This window comes from Convolutriloba macropyga, chromosome 4 (genome assembly GCF_964194025.1).
Source record: "Convolutriloba macropyga chromosome 4, txConMacr16.3, whole genome shotgun sequence".
NCBI classification, from domain to species: domain Eukaryota; kingdom Metazoa; phylum Xenacoelomorpha; order Acoela; family Convolutidae; genus Convolutriloba; species Convolutriloba macropyga.
This window is the reverse complement of record NC_134471.1, coordinates 39,617,098-39,640,774: the sequence shown is the minus strand read 5'-3', so window position 1 is coordinate 39,640,774 and position 23,677 is coordinate 39,617,098. Positions and strand designations below refer to the sequence as shown.

Below are 23,677 nucleotides of genomic sequence, written 5' to 3'. Positions count from 1 at the left end.
AACAGATCATTGTTTTGAGTTACTCCATTCTTGCACCCACTTGTTAAACTCGGTGTTTATATCTTCGGCTATCGGCGAGTCCCATTTTTGACCCTGTGTCTGCCAAATTCGTTTCATCAACATCCTTCCTCGAATGAAAAATGGTGCCATGAATCCCAGAGGAGCGAACACTTAGGAAACTGTTGATAAAATTTGTCTTTGCGTCCAATTCGTTTTCTGCGGGAACTCTTGGTCCTTCCGAACGGTTAACAGATCATCGGCTGCTATCCATTCAAGTCCCAAGACCTTAGGGTTGTCTTCGCTTTCTATTGGTGTAATTTCAGTGTTTTCAAATATTTCTTCGAAATTAGAGAACCACTTTGTGAGGTTGAAGCCTCCTTTGGCTAGCAATTATTTAAGTTCATGGATTATTTCAGATGCTTGTTTAGTTGTGTGAACCGAAAGAAGCATATCTTCCACATAAAAGTTATCCATTACCACTTGCGATGCAATTTCAAACAGTTTTGCACACTGCTGCAGGGCATAATTTGCACATAATGGAGATGACATAGCTCAAAAAATGTGCCAGTTGTACTGGTACGGCATCAGTTTACGGTCTTCATCTGTCCACAGAAACCTGAGGTAACTTCTTTGTTGTTAAGGCACTTGAATTTGCAAAAACATTTCTTCAATATCTGCAGTTAGTGCAACACAGTTTCCTCGAAATCTGAACACGATTCCAGTTAGATTTTGCAAAAGATCGGGACCTTTCATCAAAACGTCGTTCAGGCAGTATCCTCGAAACCTTTTCGCAGCATTGCAAACTCTTCTTACTTTCTCTGGTTTTCTGGGTTTTACAATTGGATGATGAAGTAGATACCAAACATCCTGACGTTCAAGTTCAGCCTTTGGAAGCAAGGAGATGTAGCTTTTTGCTAAAGCCTTTTTATTGAATTACAGTACTTTAATTTTAAAGATTTGTTTTTCGCTAATCTTCGTTCGAGCGATCGTAGTTGTCCGAGGGCTGAAGAAATATTACAATCAAGTTTTTGTTCTTTTCCCGTAAAAAGCATTTGCACTTGGAAACGTTCTGGTAGCTTTAACGTTGTTTTCTCTAGAAATTGAAGAGACTTTTTATCTTCAAGTGTTCTGCTGTTTACTTGAAATGTTGTGCCGTAGGATTCGATTTCCCACCACTTTCTCACAATTTCTGTTAGCGCTTGATTCTCTTGGCTATCGCTGCTTAGGAAACTTCTCTTTGTCCTTTCGCTATTTAGCAGTGGACCACTTAGCGTCCAGCCTAATGGAACTTTTACTGCCCATGGAGAACTATTTCCACAATAGTTGTACTCTAAAGGTCTTATTAAGGAGTAAGCATCTTGACCAAGAATCAATTTTACCTCTTTCAAGTAAATTTTCTTCAGTCTTATGCACAATAAATGAGGATAACGTTTACTTAGGTCAATTACATTGTAAACCGAGATTCCAACTACATGATCTTTATAGCTACTGGCTATGATTTTTATCGTGTCGCTAAATTCATCGGTCAGCCCAATATTGACTGGTACTTTCAAACAGTCGATTGAGTTCGTTCCATGAATCTCAGTCACCGACATTGAAGTATTTCTTCCTTCAAGGCGTAGAGATTGTATCAAAACTTCGTCTATCCAAGTCTGAGATGAGGCGGTGTCGCAAACAGCTTTAGTTTCGACAAAACTTCCATCTTCACCGTAGATGCGCAACGGTGCAACTTGGAGGAGTCCTTTGACTGACCAAGTTGTCTCATTTGCCAGGTTGGTTTCACTTGTTTGATGTGGTGACTGGATTGACTCGTATGTCACAGTTTGTCTGTTGTGTAACATGCGATTGTGATTTCTTTCACAGCCGTCTATTCCGCATTTGAGCTTCGATTTGCAATCTCTGGCGCAATGCTTTCCCGTCAAGCATTTGAAACAGAGGTTAGCTTGTTTCATCGCTTCTGACCGTTCCGTAATAGAGAGGTTTTTGAATTTATCACACTTCCAAAGCGGATATTCTCCGTCATCGCTAGGGCATTTCTGAAATCTTATTTCTCTATCGTTAGTAAAAGTAGAGTTTTTCGGTTGATCTCTACTTGATCTGATGCTATTTTTTTTTCCTCTGTACGAACTCTCTGGAAACTGCTTTGATGCTGCAGTTTTCATTCGTTCCTGAACTAAAAAATCTTGTTGTAGCCATTCGTTCAATTCAATCAAATTGGGCAGCTTCGACCTATGCGACGCTGTTTCAATGTGTGCAAACCATCTGCGTTTTATGTCTGCCGGTACTTTATTAACTCTCATGTCTAGATTTCTTGATGAAAACAAATTGTTGTTGTAACCGAATTGTTGCAGAACATTTACAAAGTTTCCGACTGTGTCAACAAAAATAACAAAACTCGAACTATCGTACGGCCGTAATTGTGAATGATTTTGAATTTTGGTCAATTGCGATCCTATTATCAAGTGCGGCTGACCGAATTTGCACTCAAGTGTTTTCCAAGCCGTGTCGTACATAACACATAACGCCCTAATAACCCATACCAGCCAGCGCTCTTTTTGCCGGCCCAGTTAAAAGCGTTTTTAAATGCGTCATTTTTTCGGCGTCTGATATGGTACTACGATCGACTGTCGACAGAAACATGCCACTCCATTCTGGCCATTCGAGGGAATCGCCATTATATTCTCTTAACTTAAGTTTTGGTAACGTACGATTGACTGCAGAACTTAATGGGTACATATCATACTGATTAAAGCCGTGTTTCGGACTTGATTGCGAAGTATCAGAAATTTCAAACTTACTATGCTGCCCTTCGTTTGAGCTCACCGGTCCCGGAAGTTGTCTGACTGGAGCACTGCTAAACACACCGTCTCTCCGAGAGTTGCCCTGTGACATCAGTGACCCCAGCCAGCTGTTACTGTATTTCCGCTGAGATGAGGCTGCAGCATCGTTTGCATTTTGTTGATTGTCACCCTGTGCTTGAATAAGTTTCCTGTTTTCGCCCAAATAGTCTTCATCGTCACTGCAGCCGATATTGCCCAAGAAGCCTCCGCCGTCTAGTTCAATTGGCTTATCCAAATATTCAGGTTGAAGTTCGTCTTCCTCGTCGGTGTTAATTTCGATTTTCAACTTTTCGAGTGTCTTCTGCTCCTCGAGTTGTCTCAATTGCTCGTCAGTCTCTCGACCTCGTCTTTCCTGTTCATGTCTCAACTGCTGCATGTGATATTCAAGCCTCAGTTGCACTTGGCGTTTTCCTTCAGCTCGCGCTTCTTCCTTTTGTTTCAATTCTTCTTCCGTTGAAACATCGGGCAAGACATCTATCAATTTTGGCTGATCGATTTGTGTCTCAGTTGCGCTGGTGTTCTGAGTTGGCTCAATATTTTATCCTGTTTCCTCCTCGGCTCCACTTACGGATGAAACGAGTGGAGCCGTTGGTTTTTTGACAAAGCTCACTCACTTTGCCGTCTCCATTGACTTCTTCTTCTGGTCCCACAATGCCAGAAGTTCTTTTCTTTTCAAAGACAAGTTTCTTTGTTTCCCTTGCAGATCTGCTTTGTGCTTCGATGAGACCCGTGTGCTGTAATTTTGCATCTCTTTACCGAGTTTCTCGTCGAGGGCAAGATATTTATCAAGATTGGTTTTGATGCTCGCTGCTCTACTTAGTTTTGAGCCAAATTGTCTTCTGAATTCTGCTCTTCTCATTTGAAGATCTTTAAGTTTTTTCTGTATTCCTTCGCCAATTTGATAATGATATTCCACATCTTCCACCGTTTGGAAATCAGTTGACTGATGAGAAAAACCCCAACTGCGGGCTCCAGAAGGACTCTGTTGCTTTCGTCTAAACATTTTCGAGGTTATCCGGGTCGGCGGACCAAATGTTTGGGCCTATCTTAGGTTATCAATATAATTTTCAACTAAGTTTTAAGGCCGCCCTGTTCGCGTTATAAATTTCTCTCTCAATTTAGAAAGAATAGAAAGGACTGTATTATGAGACGGTTAATTTCTTGTCTTTTTGTCCAATACAAGTTATAAAGACATAAAACGTAAAGTTAAACAAAGCGTGCGTAATATTTAAATGGATATATGCTCACTAAATATCAATGAAAACAAAACCAAATCATATTTATAAACGGTATATAAACTTCAGAGCTTTTAGGGTAAGAATCAACAGAATCTTCGTTTAAGTTAACTGCTTTTCCGTTTTCTTAATCAAATACAACCTTTCGTACAGGAAATATAAATACTTGAATAAATTTAATACTGGCAAATATATGAAGAAAGTGCATGTAAAATGACCAAATATAATTACAACAGATCAAATAGCACTATACTCGCTGAGATTTGAGTACATAATTAATAAACAAGTACAATTAAGGTAAAATGAACTAAACAAAAGATTTTCACTTTTTCAGCTATGTCCAAATTGGGGCTAAAATATACGGTTTTTTGACAATAACTCAGAAACTAAGAAAGATATCAACACCAAATTTTATGAGTTGATAGACATTGGTTAGATACATATTGTGAGTGAAAACAAGAGTTCTATCTCGAAAGGCTGAAATAGGGCTATTTTTTGAATTCTATAAGCAACCTTAATACATGGGGAAATTTTTCAAATGTGAAAAGCTCCCACAATAATGATTCAAATTTCAGCAAACTTGGCAGTGACTAGCACTAGTCTACAATATAGCATATGAAAAGAGATTTAACTAAATCGGACATGAAGTTTCTGAGAAAATGAGATTTAAATATCAGACCGCAACACTACTAATGTTACGAGATTTCATAAACTGTTTGAGTATTTTATGTATCTGTACATTTTAAAAGATTTCTGTTTTTTTTTGGTTATAACAATAATGTTAGTTCCTATTGCCATTAAAATAATGCGCAAGTGAACAATTTTGGTTCACGTAGTGACAAGTTTATGACTTTACTGCCATTTTTGCTTAACATTTATTTGAACAATTCGTGTTTGCGGGTATTTATCCTTCTTTTTGTAATCGTATGACGTACTTTGGACAATGACAGGTCCCAATTGCTTCCTATGTAGACCTAATTGAATTTTTTAAGGACTTCAGTTAATATCCATAGATATTAATCACTTCAAAATTAAGTGTTTTCAAAAATGGAAACGTATTTTTGAACTTCGCACCTTTTTGTTCTTTTTTGTCGACCTGTTACCCAGTCGTATCAAATACAGGTCCCATATCTTTTCTAATGAAGTATAGGTTATGTTTTTCGCTGAGGTTTTATCTGATGCGAGTTTTATTTCATTATTTGTTTAATATAGACACTGATTTTTTGTCGTAATTAATGCTTGTTAATTGGTATTTGTTATTGTCTTTTCTAGTCGTCTATTAATAACGAGTTTCATCGGCATTATTGTATTCCATTAGTGGTTTACTAACTGATATGTAAGTTTTTGAAAGTTTTCTATCTCTTCATCTTTTGGCAGCCAATTATGTCGAGAATATGGATAAGCGGCGTCGGAACATTATGCGCGTACGAACATTACCGAGCCTCCTTGTTAATTTTTAAATTCAATTTGTGAATTCCAGATGCACTTTAAAACACAGCAATATTATGATTCAGCTTTGGCAGAACAATTACCTTGTTGAAACTTCCATTTTCATTGTGACACTTTGAGACTTTGGCATGATTAACGCTGATGGGATGATGTGTCATCTCGTCTAAATTGCTTTGACGTCGAATGGTAAGCAAATAGGAAAACTTATGGGGGGATGGTTACCATTTCAGAAGGTGTTTGGTTAAACTGTAAGTACGCGTAGGTCGATAATAATAGATGATAAAAAATTAAGAACATGTATTTTTGAATAATTAAAGAACTTCAAGAACTTGTAATTTTTGGCAGAGAAACCTCTAAGACTTTGTTTCGCTTTATAAATCTTGTAAGAGTCTTGTACGATCATGAAAGTTAACCATCCCGTCTCGATTCGGGCTATCAACAGATCTCTCTTGTTCTGTGAAGCAACAAAATGTCAACAACTTCCAGAATAAGGCTATAAAGATAATATTTTGAGAGCGATTGTAAAAACCATTATACAATTTTTGTTCCGTCGGTTATTTTTTGTTCGATTTTTTTTAAAAAATTTTCATGACTGACGCAGCAATTTTAAAAAAAATTGGTGAATTTTTACGTTTTCTCTTTTTCAGACTCCTTTTGCTACTTTATCTGATACCTCTGTTAATGAAAAGTGCCATATGTTATGTAAACATAACCGACTAAACGTCGGAAGAATGAATTGCTCTCGAACGACTAGTGGGAGCTCTAATCAATTGCAACCTGCTTCAGTCTGGGGGGGAGCCTAAATGGGACTAAGAAATTCAATAGTGGGCTTCAAATAACCACATTAGAGGTTAACATATACCACTATTAAGATTTAGAGTAAAAAAATGGCACCAGTTTCGGCGCACTTTTCAGCTGACTTTTAGTATTAAATTGCCGCCAATTGAATTCAGCTGCTTGAAATTGTGCTTGAGAGAGAATTTTAGATCACGCGAAACGCAAAAAGTCAAGAGCGTAAAAGTCACTCGAAAAGTCAAAATTGTCAAGCGAAAATTTTGCATAAAAAAAGAAACATACGTTTACAATAATTGCTATGAACTTCGTTCAAGAGCAATTAATAATACATAGTCCTTACTGGATTAAGGTTATAGTATCCTTTTTTGAAGACGTTGACAACGCCTGTTTTCAGAATTTAAAGTAATTTTTAGACCTTTGGTAATTTTTTGTTGGTTTTTCGTCGGTTCATAATCCCACTCTTATAATTACTTACCACTCATGTATTCTGTATCAGCGGAGTCAAAGATAAAGCAATTTTTGAAATAATTCCAACAAAATAGTGAATTTCTGGATACAATGCACCACAGACCCCAATGAAGTTATTGGAAACGCAATAAACTTGCAGCCTATTGTGTCAACCGTCCAATAATAAGAGATTTGATGCAATCTTCAGTATTAACGAACAGCTTTGGTCGTAAGACAGCTATGGTATCGCACATAAATACTTTTTTTTCCAAACACAGTAGATACTGGGTGTTAATGGTGCTACTCGGCGTTATTTCAATCGGAAAAACTCGGTGGGACAGAAAGCAGTAGTCAAATACATCCGTGACCCTCACGGTTTTTTCTGATAGTTTGATGTTTAGAGGTATGCAATTAGTTTTCCTACGCAATTTACAGTTGCAGTTTTTCTATTGAGTAATTTTTCTAAGTTATAAAATTTTGTGGACTACATTTGTTATGGCTACACTAGATAAAAACAGCGTTGATTGTAACTTTAAACAGTTGAAATTCACTCCAGGATTACCTATGGCTGTGACTGGTCCTGCGTGGGCTTGGAATGATGCCAGTAAGGGAACTGTCAGTTTTGGTATGTCTGCAAAGATCTCAACTGGTTCTTTGGAACTCAACTCTTTTCTGATTTTCTTCATATAAGGTGCGAATGGGAACGGGAAATTGTAATCTTCAACATCCAGAATTCTTTGTCGCTCTTTCACTCCAATTGCAATTCGTTTGATACTCCAGACGCGAATGTAACCTATGAAAGCACATCAAAAAAAATTCAGGTTTGATTGGTCAATATACAAACCAAATTTAATAAAAAAACCATTGCATCAAAAAGTTATTTTTTAGACTATGGGGTTTTAATTCCGTATAGTTTGGTCGTTAATACAAAAGGTTGAAAGATTGGCCCTCTTTCTGCTCCCCCCCCCCCCCCCCCCCCGTAAACAAAAGCTCGGGAATTAAGCCCAGGTCTTTTCTCGTTTGCAGATCTTTATGCTAACTAAAAGCACTGAAATTAGCTAGTGGAATAATGTGGAAAAATAACTTTTGCATTTAGAAACATTTTTCCATGTTTTTGAGGAAATATGTAATCCACGATGCTTTGAATTTCATTGTCAGATCAGAAATGATTTCAAAGTTGATGAAACGAATTGCTACCTTGTATATTACCTTTAGCATCTCCAGTAACTAATAATAGATTTTCTGGATCTGTAGCAGTCGCATTGACCGGAATTTTTTCCATCTTAGCTGCAAAAAACTGTCCAATCATTTTGGTTCCCACTGACGCCGCCCACGCGTAAATCCAACCAAAACTGGTGGCCGTGAACAAAGTCGCGGTTGTCGGTTCCAAAACGCGGGCATTCATAGCCGTCATTGAAACCACACTACAATATTTCTCTTCCAGAGGTTCCACTATCCTTTTAGAAGCACTGTGGAATTTTCTGCCTGAACTATGTTGAGAGAAGCCGGATCCCCTGTGGCGATTGTAAATATTCTCGCGCGATGACGCCATTTTGCTTCGCCGACCAGTGTAAACTGACCTCCGCGATTCGGCTCGGCTTTTGGAACCAATGACATCAGTGAGTGATTCATTAAATTCCAGTTCTTGAGGAGTTTGGATACTTGCAGCGCATTCGTTCACGTTGTAGCGGAAAGCGAACCGACCCGTATCTGAGTACCAGAAGATGATGTCACCATCGTAGTCGGCAGATACGACAAAAAGTCCGACCCGAGTGATGCACTGAATGTCGTCCACGTGTTTTTGGTCCCAACATTTTATGTCACGGTCCTCGTCCTCCTTGGCGTCAAATATGCAGTACACGTTTTTGCTCCAGCCACCTTGAAGTATTGAAATTCCGCAAAATTGAGTATTGAAATACCACTAAGCTGCCCAACATTCCGGATTTAGCCCATCAGCTTAATGGTAATATATGCTATATATCACCCCGACCCCGAAATAGCTTTCGTTGCAATTTAGTAGCTTCTGATTGCCCTGCTGGGGACATAAAGCGTTGATTATCTCGGGTCGTAATCACTGTTTGTTCACAAGAGATAATAGCTCCAGAAAATGAAAAGAATTAAATAGAAAAAACTGGTCAAAAATTTTCCAGTTGGTAAAAATGGGAAGAAGCCAAATTTCGTTAACCATTTTTGGATCTATTCTGCCCATATTGTTTTTATGACCTCCAACTATAAAAAGTATGCTGTTATATAGCACTTTATTACTTAAAAAATAACACCCGAGCTAGGGGTGTAAAAATTAAATGTCCACTAAGGGGGGGGGGGGGGGGGGAGGCAAAGCAGAATAGATCCCAATTTTGTAATACACAAAGATATCTGAAGAAAGAAACCAGTAGGCAGAAAAACATAAACTGTCCTACGTATGTGGTGATTCATTTCACATGAATTGAGTATATGTAATAAAGATCTATTCTGTTTCGCCCATAAAATTTATGCTCACTAAGCGGGGGGGGGGGGGGGGGGGCAATATAAAACTGTGAAATTTTGTACCTGTGAACAGTCTGTTTCTAGTGTAGACCAGTCCTCCAATCTCATTCTCCTCACAAGTCTCGTACTCATCCAGACAGCTGCCATTGTTGAAGTTCCACACTTTCACCAGTCCATCCTTAGACCCTGGAAAGGAAGCGCCAAATTTTACATTATAGGATAACGGGGCAAAAAAGCTAGAGAAGACAAAAGTAGGAAACAAATACAACCTTACTAGCAGGACCGCAAAACCAAAGAAAATCATTTACACGAATAGAAGGTTTAAAAGAAGTAAAGGTTTCTGTTTTCCACCAACTCGGGCTCGAACCCATGCCCCTCGCTTAACATCCATAGGTCTCACCACTTAAGCTATATATTCCAACTGCACTTGTCTTTTGCTCTTTCTACAGCAAATTTCTGGATAATTGCGTTTGTGACTTGCTTGTTTTTGCTAAATCGCATGTTTAATCAGCGCGAAAAGAATGTGCATATTAGGAGCTTAAAAATGACGGTAAAGCGCGTCTCAAAACGCACTTATTACCCTAGGTTACATGATTAAGAACCCATAAAACATGTTACGACAGGAGCGCTGTTGACCATTGTGCTCATATGCGACTGATATTTACTAAAAAAAACAATACGACTAAAACTGCTTAAAATTTAGTTTCATAGCGATTTTATGGATAATGGTAATAGAAAAAAATTCAAACTTCAGATTAGCAGTCCTCAATCTTACGAACTTTGAGCTTTTTAGGTCATTGATCTCTCTCGATATATTCGCTTAACAGTGCTGGTCAATGCGGCTCTTAAACATGGGCTTCAAGAGACTACATAAACATGCAAAATTTTTGACCCATTTTAGAGCTCACGCGTTTAATATATAGGATTAGATATTCCATCCCACAGGAACATAAAACGATTCAGCGTCGCAAGAAGTTCTCTCGATCGACAGGAAGCATGGTGTTTATTAGAATTTTTCATCTCTGAGCGAGCAAGATTTTAACCCCTCTTAACCTCGCAGTAACTGCACCTGACTAATAGTGTTTGCTCTGAGCGAGCACACTTTTAAGCCCTCTTAACCTCGCGGTAACTGCACCTGTTTAATAGTCTTTTGCCCCAGGTTCGGTTCTCATCCATCTACATCGAGCCTTATATGTCACTATTATGTTTAATATATAGGATTAGATATTCCATCCCCAAACACACGCAGGAACATAAAACGACTCAGCGTCGCAAGAAGTGCTCTCGGGCGACAGGCGGCATGTGGATGATTAGAAGTTTTCACATCTAGATAAGGGAGGGTACCCAACACGTGGTCAAAAACTCGTGCCTCAGAATAGCAGACCTTCGTCTTAACAATCGCGCTATAACGACTAAATACCACTTTTTCTCACAATCGGTTTTGTCGTATCAACAAACATTTTTCAGAATGAGAGCAATTCAGATCATTCAAATATCAATAAGTAAAGCGTGGAAAACTTGGTTGAAAGCTGAGAGTGTTGTAGAAAAATGCAGAATCCATACAGCTAAAACTTTGCAGAAAAAACATGCGTTTAAAATAAAAACTTCAAACTCAGTTCGGGAGCAATTGAAAAACACGAAGTAGCCAGGATAGTAAATCCTCCTCTGGGCGAGCATACTTTCAAGCCCTCTTAGCCTCGCCGTAACTGCGCCTGACTAATAGTCTTTTGTCCCAGGTTCGGTTCTCACCCATCTACTTTGAGCCTTTTATGTCATTGACCTCTCTCGGTATGTTCGGTTAACAATGCTGCTCAATGCGGCTCTCAAACATGGGCTTCAAGAGACCACATAAAAAGGCAATATTTTTGACCCAATTAAGAGCTCACGCGTTTAAAATAGAGGGTTAGCATTTTTCATCCCCCAAACGCACACAGGAGCAACAGGAACATAAGATGACTCAGCGTCGCAAGAGGTTCTCTCGACCGACAGGAGGCATGGTGTTTATTAGAATTTTTTATGTCTATGAAAGGAAGTGTACCCGACAAGGGATCGAACCCTCGACCGTCAGATTAGCAGTCCTTCATCTTGCCAACTGCGCTATAACGACAACATACCATCGTTTCGCACAATCGCTTTTATCGTATCAATAAACATTTTTCAGAATAAGAGCATATGAGATCATTCAAATATCAAAAAGTAAAGCGTGAAAAATTTGGTTGAAAGCTAAGAGTGTTGTAGAATAGCGCAGAATCTATACAGCTGAAATTTTGCAGAAAAACACACGTTAAAAAAAGAACTTCAAACTTAGTTCGGGAGCAATTGAAAAACACTTAGTAGCCAGGATAGTAAATCCTCCTCTGGGCGAGCATACTTTCAAGCCCTCTTAGCCTCGCCGTAACTGCGCCTGACTAATAGTCTTCTGTTGCAGGTTCGGTTCTCACCCATCTACTTTGAGCCTTTTATGTCATTGACCTCTCTCGGTATGTTCGGTTAACAATGCTGCTCAATGCGGCTCTCAAACATGGGCTTCAAGAGACCACAAAAATATGCAAAGTTTTTGACCCATTTTAGAGCTCACGTGTTTAATATATAGTATTAGATAATCCATCCCCAAACACACATACGAACATAAAACGATTCAGCGTCGCAAGAAGTTCTCTCGATCGATAGGAGGCATGGTGTTTATTAGAAATTTTCATGTCTATGAAAAGAAGGATACTCGACAAGGTTTTGAACCCTCAACCGTCAGAATAGCAGTCCTCCATCTTACCAACTGCGCTACAACGACTACATACCATCGTTTCGCACAATCGCTTTTATCGTATCAATAAACATTTTTCAGAATAAGAGCATTTGAGATCATGAAAATATCAAAATGTAAAGCGTGAAAAACTTGGTTGAAAGCTAAGAGTATTGTAGAATAGCGCAGAATACATACAACTAAAACTGTGCAGAAAACACATTTTTACAATAAGATTTGCAAACTTAGTTCGGGAGCAATTAAAAAACACGTAGTACCCAGTACAGTAAATCCTCCTCTGGGCGAGCATGATTACAGCCCCTCTTAGCCTCGCGATAACTGCACCTGAGTAATGGTGTTTCCTCTGACCGAGCATACTTTCAAGCCCTCTTAACCTCGCGGCAACTGCACCTGACTAATAGTCTTTTGTCACAGGTTCGGTTCTCACCCATCTACTTCGAGCCTTTTATGTCACTGACCCCTCTCGATATGTTCGGTTAATCATGCTGTTCAATGCGGCTCATAAATATTTGCTCCTTGAGGCCACTTAAACTTGCAAACTTCTTCCCATTTTAGAGCTCATGCGTTTAATATATAGGAGGGATTAGCATTTTTCATTTCCCAAACATACCAAGGAACATAAAAGAAATCAAAGTCGCAAGGAGTACTCTAGAGCGAAAGGTGGCATTGTTTTGATTAGAGCTTTTCATATCTGTAAAAGGGAGCGTACCCAACACCTTTTCGAACACTCGAGCCTCAGAATAGAAGTCCTTCATATTACCAAATGCGCTATAACGACCACATACCACCGTTTCTTACAATTGCTTTTATCGTATCATTAAACATATTTCATTTCGAGATCACGCAAAGATCAAAAAGTTAAGCGTGAGAAACTTATTTGAAAGCTAAGAGTGTTTTAGTATAGCGCAGAATCTCTATCGCTAAAATTCGCAGAAAAACACGTTTACAATTTTTACTTCCAACTTCGTTCGGGAGCAATTGGGAAACATGTAGCACCAAGGACAGTAAAAACTCCCTCTGGTCCTTGCAAGTCCTCACAGCATCGTGGCAACTGCACCTGACTAACAGTCCTTTGTCACAGGTTCGGTTCTCACCCATCTATTTCCAGCTTTTTAGGTCATTGACCTCTCTCGATATGTTCGCCCAACCATGCTACTTGATGCGGCTCTTAAATATGTGCTTCAAGAGGCTACTTAAACATGCAAAATTTTTGTTTCATTTTAAAGCTCTCGCGCTTAATATATGGGATTGCAGAAGAACAGAAAGGACAAAAAATACCGTAAGAAAGTTTGGGAATGTTTGTTTTTGTCCGTATTATCGGATTTAGGCAAAAGAAGTGGTCGGCGTTGGGACTTAAGAAATATTTGGTCTGTTTTTAGAACCATGAGAAATCGATGTTGTGTTCGGTTTAAAACGTGGAAAGTTGTCAGTAAATTCGGTTCGAATTGAAAGAAATTGTCAATTTTTCCGCATAGAAAATGCTTTTCTCGTATATTATGTAGTCAACCGTCATAATAGCGTTTTCATCCCAACAAAATGATTTTAGCGTATTGAAGTTATTTTTTTCAACCCATTGACTTTTTCGATAAATTGTGTTTTAAGAATGTTGCAGACATGTTTATCATTGACATAGAACCAAATTATTATTGCATTTTCTCTGCGTTTTGTTGTGATCATACGAGAACAAAGTTAAAAAGACGCTTGTTATGACTTTTTGTTTTGAAACCCAAAATACCGAAAGTTTCCTGCGTTTAAAAAGACAAGTCCCAACGATTTCTAAGTTTAAAGGAAGCATGCAGACACTTTCCTATAAGTTTGAGAAATAAATATACCAACAATACTGAAGATAAGAACTGAGCGCTTTCGTCGTTTATCTCGAATAAAAACCAAACATATCGACAACTTTCTATCTTTGAAATTAACTATTTCTGGAGTAGGGAGTTCCTGCTAAACTGTGAGTGCTCTCATGCCAGCACATAACTGAAAATTATGACAATTATCTTGAACAATTCCTCATCTAACCTTATCTTGAGTTAAAGCAAAAAATTTACCTCAGCTGAACTATCCTCTAGAGATGCCTCAGAGAAACAAAATTTTTGAGGGAAAATGAACAATTTGAGCCGGTTTCAATCAGAAGCACACAGCAAATTTGTGCCGTTTATCAGAGTATGAAAACCAGCAGTTTACCTCTGAAAATAGGTGTATTTCTTTTCTTCCAGGAGACTCTGGTAATCTGGTTATGTACGATTTAAATGAGACTTATGTCACCAAAATTTCACTATTCATATTCTTTCTCTTTTCAGCTCCATTATATTTTCAGCAAACAAAAATCTCAAATTAAATCAAATTAAATAGATGCGTACTATATTTTGTGAAAATGTAAGTTTTTTTTCAAATTTGCATTGTGGCTCTTGAAAAATTAGTTTGACAGCCTTTATCCCCCTTTTTGCCACATCAAAGGAAATTCTTCAATCCTCAGGTATAACTTCCACAGGTATTATATGAAATTGTATTCTTTAAGGACCTGAGAGCAAATGCAATGATATAACCTTGCTTGGCTCATGAGTTCAGAATCAGAGCCTGATACAAAGTCTGAAAAAGAGAAAAATCGAAGTCTGAATCAGATTTTGATTCAGAGCCTGATTCAGAGTCTGAATCAGAAATTCAGGGCAAAATGTGACCTAAATCAGACTATGAATCGGTACTGAAAAACTTACCGAATTTCGTTTTGATTCAATACAGAATTTGCCTTAGCGTCAGGAATGGGCTGGCCTATTGTTTAAAATGAGGTGTCTTTCGCATTAAGGCCATTCCCCACATTAGTTGTCTGATAACCTATAGCCTCCAATAATGGTTAAGAAAACCATAATGGGGGGGGGGGGTTAAAATTTCGAGGAGGCCTATAATAGGAAAGGCCCAAAATGAGAACAAAAAACTATTGTTTTTGCGTCAGCCGTGCAGTAAACAAATGACAATCCACTTTCTTCAGATCCAATGTTGAGAAAAATTAACCTACATTTTATTTAAATGTTTTTAAGTGCAAAACTCCACATCCTTGAACCTTTAATTTTGATTATTTTTACCGAAACAATCCGATGCAATAATTTTATTGAGTCCGGATAATATGCACCTTAAACGCTATCAGAAAAACTGTCTAAAATATTAATTAGTTTCCTTTTGTCAAGCGTTTGACGTCAATTGAACATAGCCGGCAGATTGCCGGAAAATTGACGCGATAGACGCTTGCGGTCTTCCATGAATTGAAATAACTAAAGAGATTAGATAGACAGATCAACCAGCTGTCCTTTAATAGACCACTAGATTTTTTGGGTTAGCTTTGGACTTTCATTTTTTTGAGACACATAAGCTCTATAAGGAGAAAACCCTAATGAGGCTTTTCAAAATTAGGAACTTTTCCGTTTGTGCCCCCTCAGCTTAGTAGGCGCATATTATTTGCACCCCTCAGATGCATGTGCAATATTTTTTACATAATGACTTACTATTAAATGGCAGTGCTCTGTAACTGGGGGGCGCATAACGTACTGGGGGCACAAACGGAGAAGATCAAGATCCCAAAATTAATATTCGAAATCAAAAACTCAAGACTCTAATAATCAAGAATTAGGGCATATATGTTTGGCACTACTTAAATGCAAACTATTGACCTTTAACAAGTAAATGCTCATTAAATTTAAAGTTCCATAAGTGAGTTCAGAAGTCATTTTTTTGAGTGAGCTAAGTCGTTGAAAAACAAAAATCTGTTAGACGAAGTAAAAAACATAGCAGAACAAGTCCTGACGTACAATTTAAAGAATTTTCATAAACTAAACAGAAAACTAGACCTACAACGGACTATGAATGGATTGGGAAAACCATTTAGAAAAAAATCCGATCCAAAAAAATTGAAAAAAAGAACATAAAAATCAAAGTGAAATTGCCGCATGTGAACAAAAAACCACTAGCGAGAAAGAGAATTTTTGTTCAAACACCATTTTCTCACGCCGCAAAACCGCTCGATTTTTTGCTCTACTTCGTGTTTCGGCGTGACCAAAATCACTACTCCAATATGACTTCAAAATTCATGAAAATGTGTGAACAGATCTTAAAAAAAGACAGCGCCCAATAGTAGTGGATGAAACAAGGGATTTAACCACCAGTAAAATTTGTCCCTTTCTCCTAACGCTAATCGCGCATGTCGAATCGGGCCAAATTTTACTGTTTGTTGAATCCCTTGTTTTATCCACTACTATATATTAGCTCTAAATTCAATAAAATAATCAATTAAAATCAAAAATAAAACAAAAAATCGAAAAATCAAAGCAAAATTCACATTTCACTCTTTAAGAGCGATTCACTCTTATTCGGAGTGATCACCCAGTAGAAAGATCGCTCTTTTTCGCTCTTAAAGAGTGATTCCCTTTTTTTGATATTTTTTTATTTTCTATACTTTTTATTTCAAATTATCTATACTCTTCAATAAAATTATATTTTCTTTTACTTTTTTTATATTTATTCCATTATTAATAAAAAAATGATACAAAATTATAGTATTTACATGAACAACGTTCCTCTGTTTGGACGACAACTAAAGGACTTACAGTCTTGCTTTGCCAACTAGGATTAATTGTTTTCTCAGTTATATTTTTACTAAATCCTCTAGTTAATTCTACATCTGGATGTTGTTTCTTTACATGAGCCCATATCCCATCATATCTCACAACAGAAGTACAAAATGAAAATATAACTTCAGCTGAAGTACAACTTCTACATGTATACTTACCCTCATCAAAATCAGTTAGTGGTTTTATATAATTACACTTATCACAACTTCTAATTAAGACTTCTGGGCTAGGGTTAATGTTAAGGTTAGGGTTAGGGTTAAGGTTAGGGTTAGGGTTAAGGATGAGGTTAGGATTAAAGTTAGGGTTAATGTTAGGGTTATGGTTGGGATTAAGGTTAGGGTTAGGGTTAGGGTTAGGAACTGAGTTAGAGTTATAGTCATAGATAGAACTAGAACCAGAACCAGAACCAGCACCAGAAGCGGAACCGGAACCAGAACTAGAACCAAAACCAGAACTAGAGCTAGAACTAGAGCTAGAGCTAGAACTAGAACTAGAGCTAGATTCATTTTTTAAAGAGCAACCCCATGGAGAAAAATCATTAGCACAAATACCACTTAATATTATATTACCACACATACATTTATCAGTTTTATCTTTATGACATGATTCATAATGATATTTTAAAACAACAATGTTTCCATATTTATAGTTACAGTCTAATCATTGTATAAGCAATTCTAATAGGGTAAACTTTAATTTTTACCTAATCATTTCACAGGGTAATATTTAGCCATGATTTCAATTAAATCTTAAGTATTATCTTTAGATGTGATACACTCTGCTAAATAGTTATTTCCTAAAGTATTGAGTGTAATAGTTTTACATCTCTTATCTAAAATCAATTCAAGGTCTAATTCTTTTTTATCTTCAGAAAAATTTATAATCTCTTCTTTAAACTCTTCATTATTTATATATAATTTGTTTAAAAACTTTCCTCCCTTTCTATTCAAACTTCCCATCTCTTCATTGACGAATTCACAGTTACACTGATCTATATATTCCTCTTCTATCAGGAAACCTGCTTCGCAGATTGTATTTTGTGGATCATTATTGCTATAACCACTTGGTGGAACATTATTGGTGTAACCACTTCGTCGATCCAACTCTTCTCCATATCCAACGTTAACTAATGTATTTACTCTACACAACATTGTGCTTGCTCCCATTGCTACATACCCAGCATTTCTCGATATTTTATCAGGATAAATATAACTAAATATAATTAAACCTGAGCTTATAATTCCACCAATAGTTGATAAACTTTTTATACCCTTTCCCATAATCATTTCTTTAGTTAGAACATCATTCTGTATTTTAATATTATTTAAAGTAAGAAGTTTATTAAAATAAAACTGATAATTATCATGATTAATACTAATTCTATCTGTTGCATTAGTCATTAGTGTTTTCATATATGCTATTGGTTTATTTATATCTTCTCTTTCTAATTCTTGTTTTAAACTAAAAGCTTTTAAATCAGGGAAACCAACTCTTGAATCATATATCATTGTTCTATTTTAATTTTTATTATATTTAATTATACCATAACGAAGTTCATCTGACATTCCATCTGTACGATTATAATGGTTACTATTTAACTCATTAATTATTTTATTGAAGTCATATTCACACTTATATATCTCATTAAAATTTTTAAATAGATCAGGTCCGTTATAAGTTGTTAAATAAATAGTATCACAACTCATTCTTGCTGTATTAATTATTTGAGCTGGTTTATGACCCATTACAATCATTTGAATATTATAATGTCTACCTTCAATAAAATAATAGCCTATATCCTTATTTAACCTATCACCCATATCATCAAGTACTATTACACAATTTTGAAATTTATGCATATTCTTTATTGTGATCATATTTATATCACATTTAATAAACCCAGTATAAACCTAATTAGACTCAGGATCTATCCAGTCTCTGTCATCTTTACACACTATAACTATGGACCTCTGGTCATCTGCGAAGCAGGTTCACTGATATTCCACCATATTTTTAGCTTGGTTTCGGTCTTGGTCTTGGTCTTGATCTTGATCTTGATATTGATCTTGATATTGATCTTGATCTTGATCTTGATCTTGATATTGATCTTGGTTTTGATTTCGGACTGAATATAACCTTAAGTATTGTCTAATAAAATTTGTTTTACCTGTTGCAGTTCGACCATAAACAATAGTATGTAATGGTGACTTCTCATATTCAAATCTAACTAGACTCCTATTCATAAATCCACCAAAGCTTTCTTCTAGTTTTGTGTATTTACTCGGTATTGAATCATATATTATTTAACTAATTCCAATTATAATAATAAGAAAAAAAAGTATACCGCCTTTATCCATTTTTATTTATTAAATTTATTATATAAAATTGCTCATCCTAACTTTTGAGGAATTGAATAATAAATTTAATATTGATAATAGTGCTATGAGTGATATCAGAATAAAAGATATATGTAAAGATATAAGACTAACACCAATTGAAATTGTAATGAGAGATGATAAACCAGAAATGGTATGTGAACCTAACTCTAACATTATTGTAAATCTACATCCAACTGAAGGTACACATTGGGTTTTAGTTATAAGAAGAGAAGATGGTCCTCTGTATTACTTTGATAGTTTTGGTGTAGAAACCCCACCATTAGTCCTAGAAGAATATGTTGATCTAGGCTCTAATGAGAGAATACAACAATATGATGAATCTGATTGTGGGGATTATTGTTTATATATGGTCTATCTTATTGATAGAGGATTTAGAATTAAAAGTGCTTTGAATATACTAGTTAATCAATGTAAATATCAAGGAATATATAATGAGTGTTTTTTTTAAGTTGTGATGTTAATCAGGGAACTTGCTTCGCAGATGTTAATGATAATGATAATGTTAATGTTAATGATAATGATAATGTTAATGATAATGATAATGTGATTGATAATGATAATGATAATGATAATGTTAATGATAATGATAATGACATTGATAATGATAATGTTAATGATCTACGAAGTAGCTTTGCTAATAATAATAATGATAATGATAGTGATAATGTCATTGATAAAGATCTACGAAGTAGCTTTGCTAATAATGTCATTGATAATACCATTGATAATGTCATTGAAAATGTCAATGTTAGTGATAGTGATAACGATCAGGAATCCTGTTTCGCAGATGATAATTTTATTTATCTATTTGGTGAAAATCATCAAAGGAGTAAATTTAATAGTAATAGTAATAGCAAGATCATTAGCAATGGTGAAATATGGACGAAGTCCCATAGTCCAACTAATAATATATCAGTTAATATAAATGATGATCTATATTCATGGCTAAATGATGATGATATAATTAATGAAGCCACATTCCCAGATAATTTTAGATGTATAATATCTGGTCCTAGTGAATATGGTAAGACATTCTTATTAAAAAAACTAATTCTAGCTACTAAATTTTTTGATAAGCTATACATCATTGGACCTACTGGTGATCAATACAATGGATTAGAAAGAATAAACCCAAAAGCAATTATAGAATTTATTAAAGATATAAAAGATTTACCATCTCCTGATAAACTACCCAAAGACTTAAAGAAACTAATGATATTCGATGATGTTAGAGCCAAAGAACCAGTTATTAATGAATACTTTTGTAGAGGTAGACATAATAATTGCAATATGATATATCTTAATCAAAACCTGTTCTCTCTGGATAGGCAGAGTGTTAGAGAGAACTGTAATCTATTTATTTTATTTGAACAGAGAGTTAAATTCCTAGCATCGATATATCAAGATTTCTTTAATAATGTTGAACTTAGTTATAAAGATTTTGCTATAATATGTAATAAGGTATGGAAAGAGCCTTATAATTATATTGTCATTGATATAACTAAAAATAAAAATATTAATGTTAAACTAAGAATTAATTGGGATCGGAGTTTGTAATTAAGTTTATTTATCTTTATATCTACACCAGTTCAACGAAATTGCTGACTACATCAAATGTAAAGTAAAACTTAATACATCACCATTAAAGTCTATAGGTCTTCCATGGCCATCTTTAAAATGGAATTCAATATATTTTATACTATCTTTAGTTACATTTTAATACAAGATATTAGTTGGTATAATATTTATCAAATAGCCTGGTGGTTCAGTTAGATTAACACTTATATGTTCACACTTATATATCTCATTAAAGTTTTTAAATAGATCAGGTCCGTTATAAATTGTTAAATAAATAGTATCACAACTCATTCTTGCTGTATTAATTATTTGAGCTGGTTTATGACACATTACAATCATTTGAATATTAAAAATCATTTCCCATAATCATTTCTTTAGTTAGAACATCATTCTGTATTTTAATATTATTTAAAGTAAGAAGTTTATTAAAATAAAACTGATAATTATCATGATTAATACTAATTCTATCTGTTGCATTAATCATTAGTGTTTTCATATATGCTATAGGTTTATTTATATCTTCTCTTTCTAATTCTTCTTTTAAACTAAGAGCTTTTAAATCAGGGAAACCAACTCTTGAATCATATATCATTGTTCTATTCTAATTTTTATTATATTTAATTATACCATAACGAAGTTCATCTGACATTCCATCTGTACGATTATAATGGTTACTATTTAACTCATTAATTATTTTATTGAAGTCATGTTCACACTTATATATCTCATTAAAATTTTTAAATAGATCAGGTCCGTTATAAGTTGTTAAATAAATAGTATCACAACTCATTCTTGCTGTAGTTTTTATTTGAGCTGGTTTATGACACATTACAATCATTTGAATATTATAATGTCTACCTTCAATAAAATAGTAGCCTATATCCTTATTTAACCTATCACCCATATCATCAAGTACTATTACACAATTTTGAAATTTATGCATATTCTTTATTGTGATCATATTTATATCACATTTAATAAACCCAGTATAAAACTAATTAGACTCAGGATCTATCCAGTCTCTGTCATCTTTACACACTATAACTATGGACCTCTGGTCATCTGCGAAGCAGGTTCACTGATATTCCACCATATTTTTAGCTTGGTTTCGGTCCTTGATATTGATCTTGATCTTGATCTTGATCTTGATATTGATCTTGGTTTTGATTTTGGACTGAATATGACCTTAAGTATTGTCCAATAAAATTTGTTTTACCTGTTCCAGTTCCACCATAAACAATAGTATGTAATGGTGACTTCTCATATTCAAATCTAACTAGACTCCTATTCATAAATCCACCAAAGCTTTCTTCTAGTTTTGTGTATTTACTCGGTATTGTATCATATATTATATAACTAATTCCAATTATAATAATAAGAAAAAAAAGTATACCGCCTTTATCCATTTTTATTTAATAAATTTATTATATAAAATTGCTCATCCTAACTTTTGAGGAATTGAATAATAAATTTAATATTGATAATAGTGCTATGAGTGATATCAGAATAAAAGATATATGTAAAGATATAAGACTAACACCAATTGAAATTGTAATGAGAGATGATAAACCAGAAATGGTATGTGAACCTAACTCTAACATTATTGTAAATCTACATCCAACTGAAGGTACACATTGGGTTTTAGTTATAAGAAGAGAAGATGGTCCTCTGTATTACTTTGATAGTTTTGGTGTAGAAACCCCACCATTAGTCCTAGAAGAATATGTTGATCTAGGCTCTAATGAGAGAATACAACAATATGATGAATCTGATTGTGGGCATTATTGTTTATATATGGTCTATCTTATTGATAGAGGATTTAGAATTAAAAGTGCTTTGAATATACTAGTTAATCAATGTAAATATCAAGGAATATATAATGAGTGTTTTTTTTAAGTTGTGATGTTAATCAGGGAACTTGCTTCGCAGATGTTAATGATAATGATAATGTTAATGTTAATGATAATGATAATGTTAATGATAATGATAATGACATTGATAATGATAATGTTAATGATCTACAAAGTAGCTTTGCTAATAATGATAATGATAATGATAGTGATAAAGTCATTGATAAAGTTCTACGAAGTAGCTTTGCTAATAATGTCATTGATAATACCATTGATAATGTCATTGAAAATGTCAATGTTAGTGATAGTGATAACTATCAGGGATCCTGTTTCAGAGATGATAATTTTATTTATCTATTTGGTGAAAATCATCAAAGGAGTAAATATAATAGTAATAGTAATAGCAAGATCATTAGCAATGGTGAAATATGGACGAAGTCCCATAGTCCAACTAATAATATATCAGTTAATATAAATGATGATCTATATTCAAGGCTAAATGATGAAGATATAATTACTGAAGCCACATTCCCAGATAATTTTAGATGTATAATATCTGGTCCTAGTGAATATGGTAAGACATTCTTATTAAAAAAACTAATTCTAGCTAGTAAATATTTTGATAAGCTATACATCATTGGACCTACTGGTGATCAATACAGTGGATTAGAAAGAATAAACCCAAAAGCAATTATAGAATTTATTAAAGATATAAAAGATTTACCATATCCTGATAAACTACCCAAAAACTTAAAGAAACTAATGATATTCGATGATGTTAGAGCCAAAGAACCAGTTATTAATGAATACTTTTGTAGAGGTAGACATAATAATTGCAATATGATATATCTTAATCAAAACCTGTTCTCTCTGGATAGGCAGAGTGTTAGAGAGAACTGCAATCTATTTATTTTATTTGAACAGAGAGTAAAAGTCCTAGCATCGATATATCAAGATTTCTTTAATAATGTTGAACTTAGTTATAATGATTTTGCTAATATATGTAATAAGGTATGGAAAGAACCTTATAATTATATTGTCATTGATATAACTAAAAAAAATATTAATGTTAAACTAAGAATTAATTGGGATCGTAGTTTGTAATTAAGTTTATTTATCTTTATATCTACACCAGTTCAACGAAGTTGCTGACTACATCAAATGTAAAGTAAAACTTAATACATCACCATTAAAGTCTATAGGTCTTCCATGGT

The 23,677-nt window shown here is 34.9% G+C and overlaps 1 protein-coding gene across 2 annotated transcripts in view; it reads right to left on the bottom strand.

Moving 5' to 3' along the window:
* Nucleotides 1-23,677, bottom strand: part of LOC142338426 (WD repeat-containing protein on Y chromosome-like) — a 65,808-nt gene that overhangs the window by 22,259 nt on the left and 19,872 nt on the right. For both annotated transcript variants that reach the window (XM_075388185.1, XM_075388186.1), the window contains exons 4-6: nucleotides 9,317-9,439; nucleotides 7,976-8,644; nucleotides 7,329-7,559 (exon numbers count right to left, since the gene is read on the bottom strand). In XM_075388185.1, coding sequence (XP_075244300.1) covers nucleotides 7,329-7,559; nucleotides 7,976-8,644; nucleotides 9,317-9,439 — 1,023 coding nt within the window. The remainder of the gene's footprint in view (nucleotides 1-7,328; nucleotides 7,560-7,975; nucleotides 8,645-9,316; nucleotides 9,440-23,677) is intronic.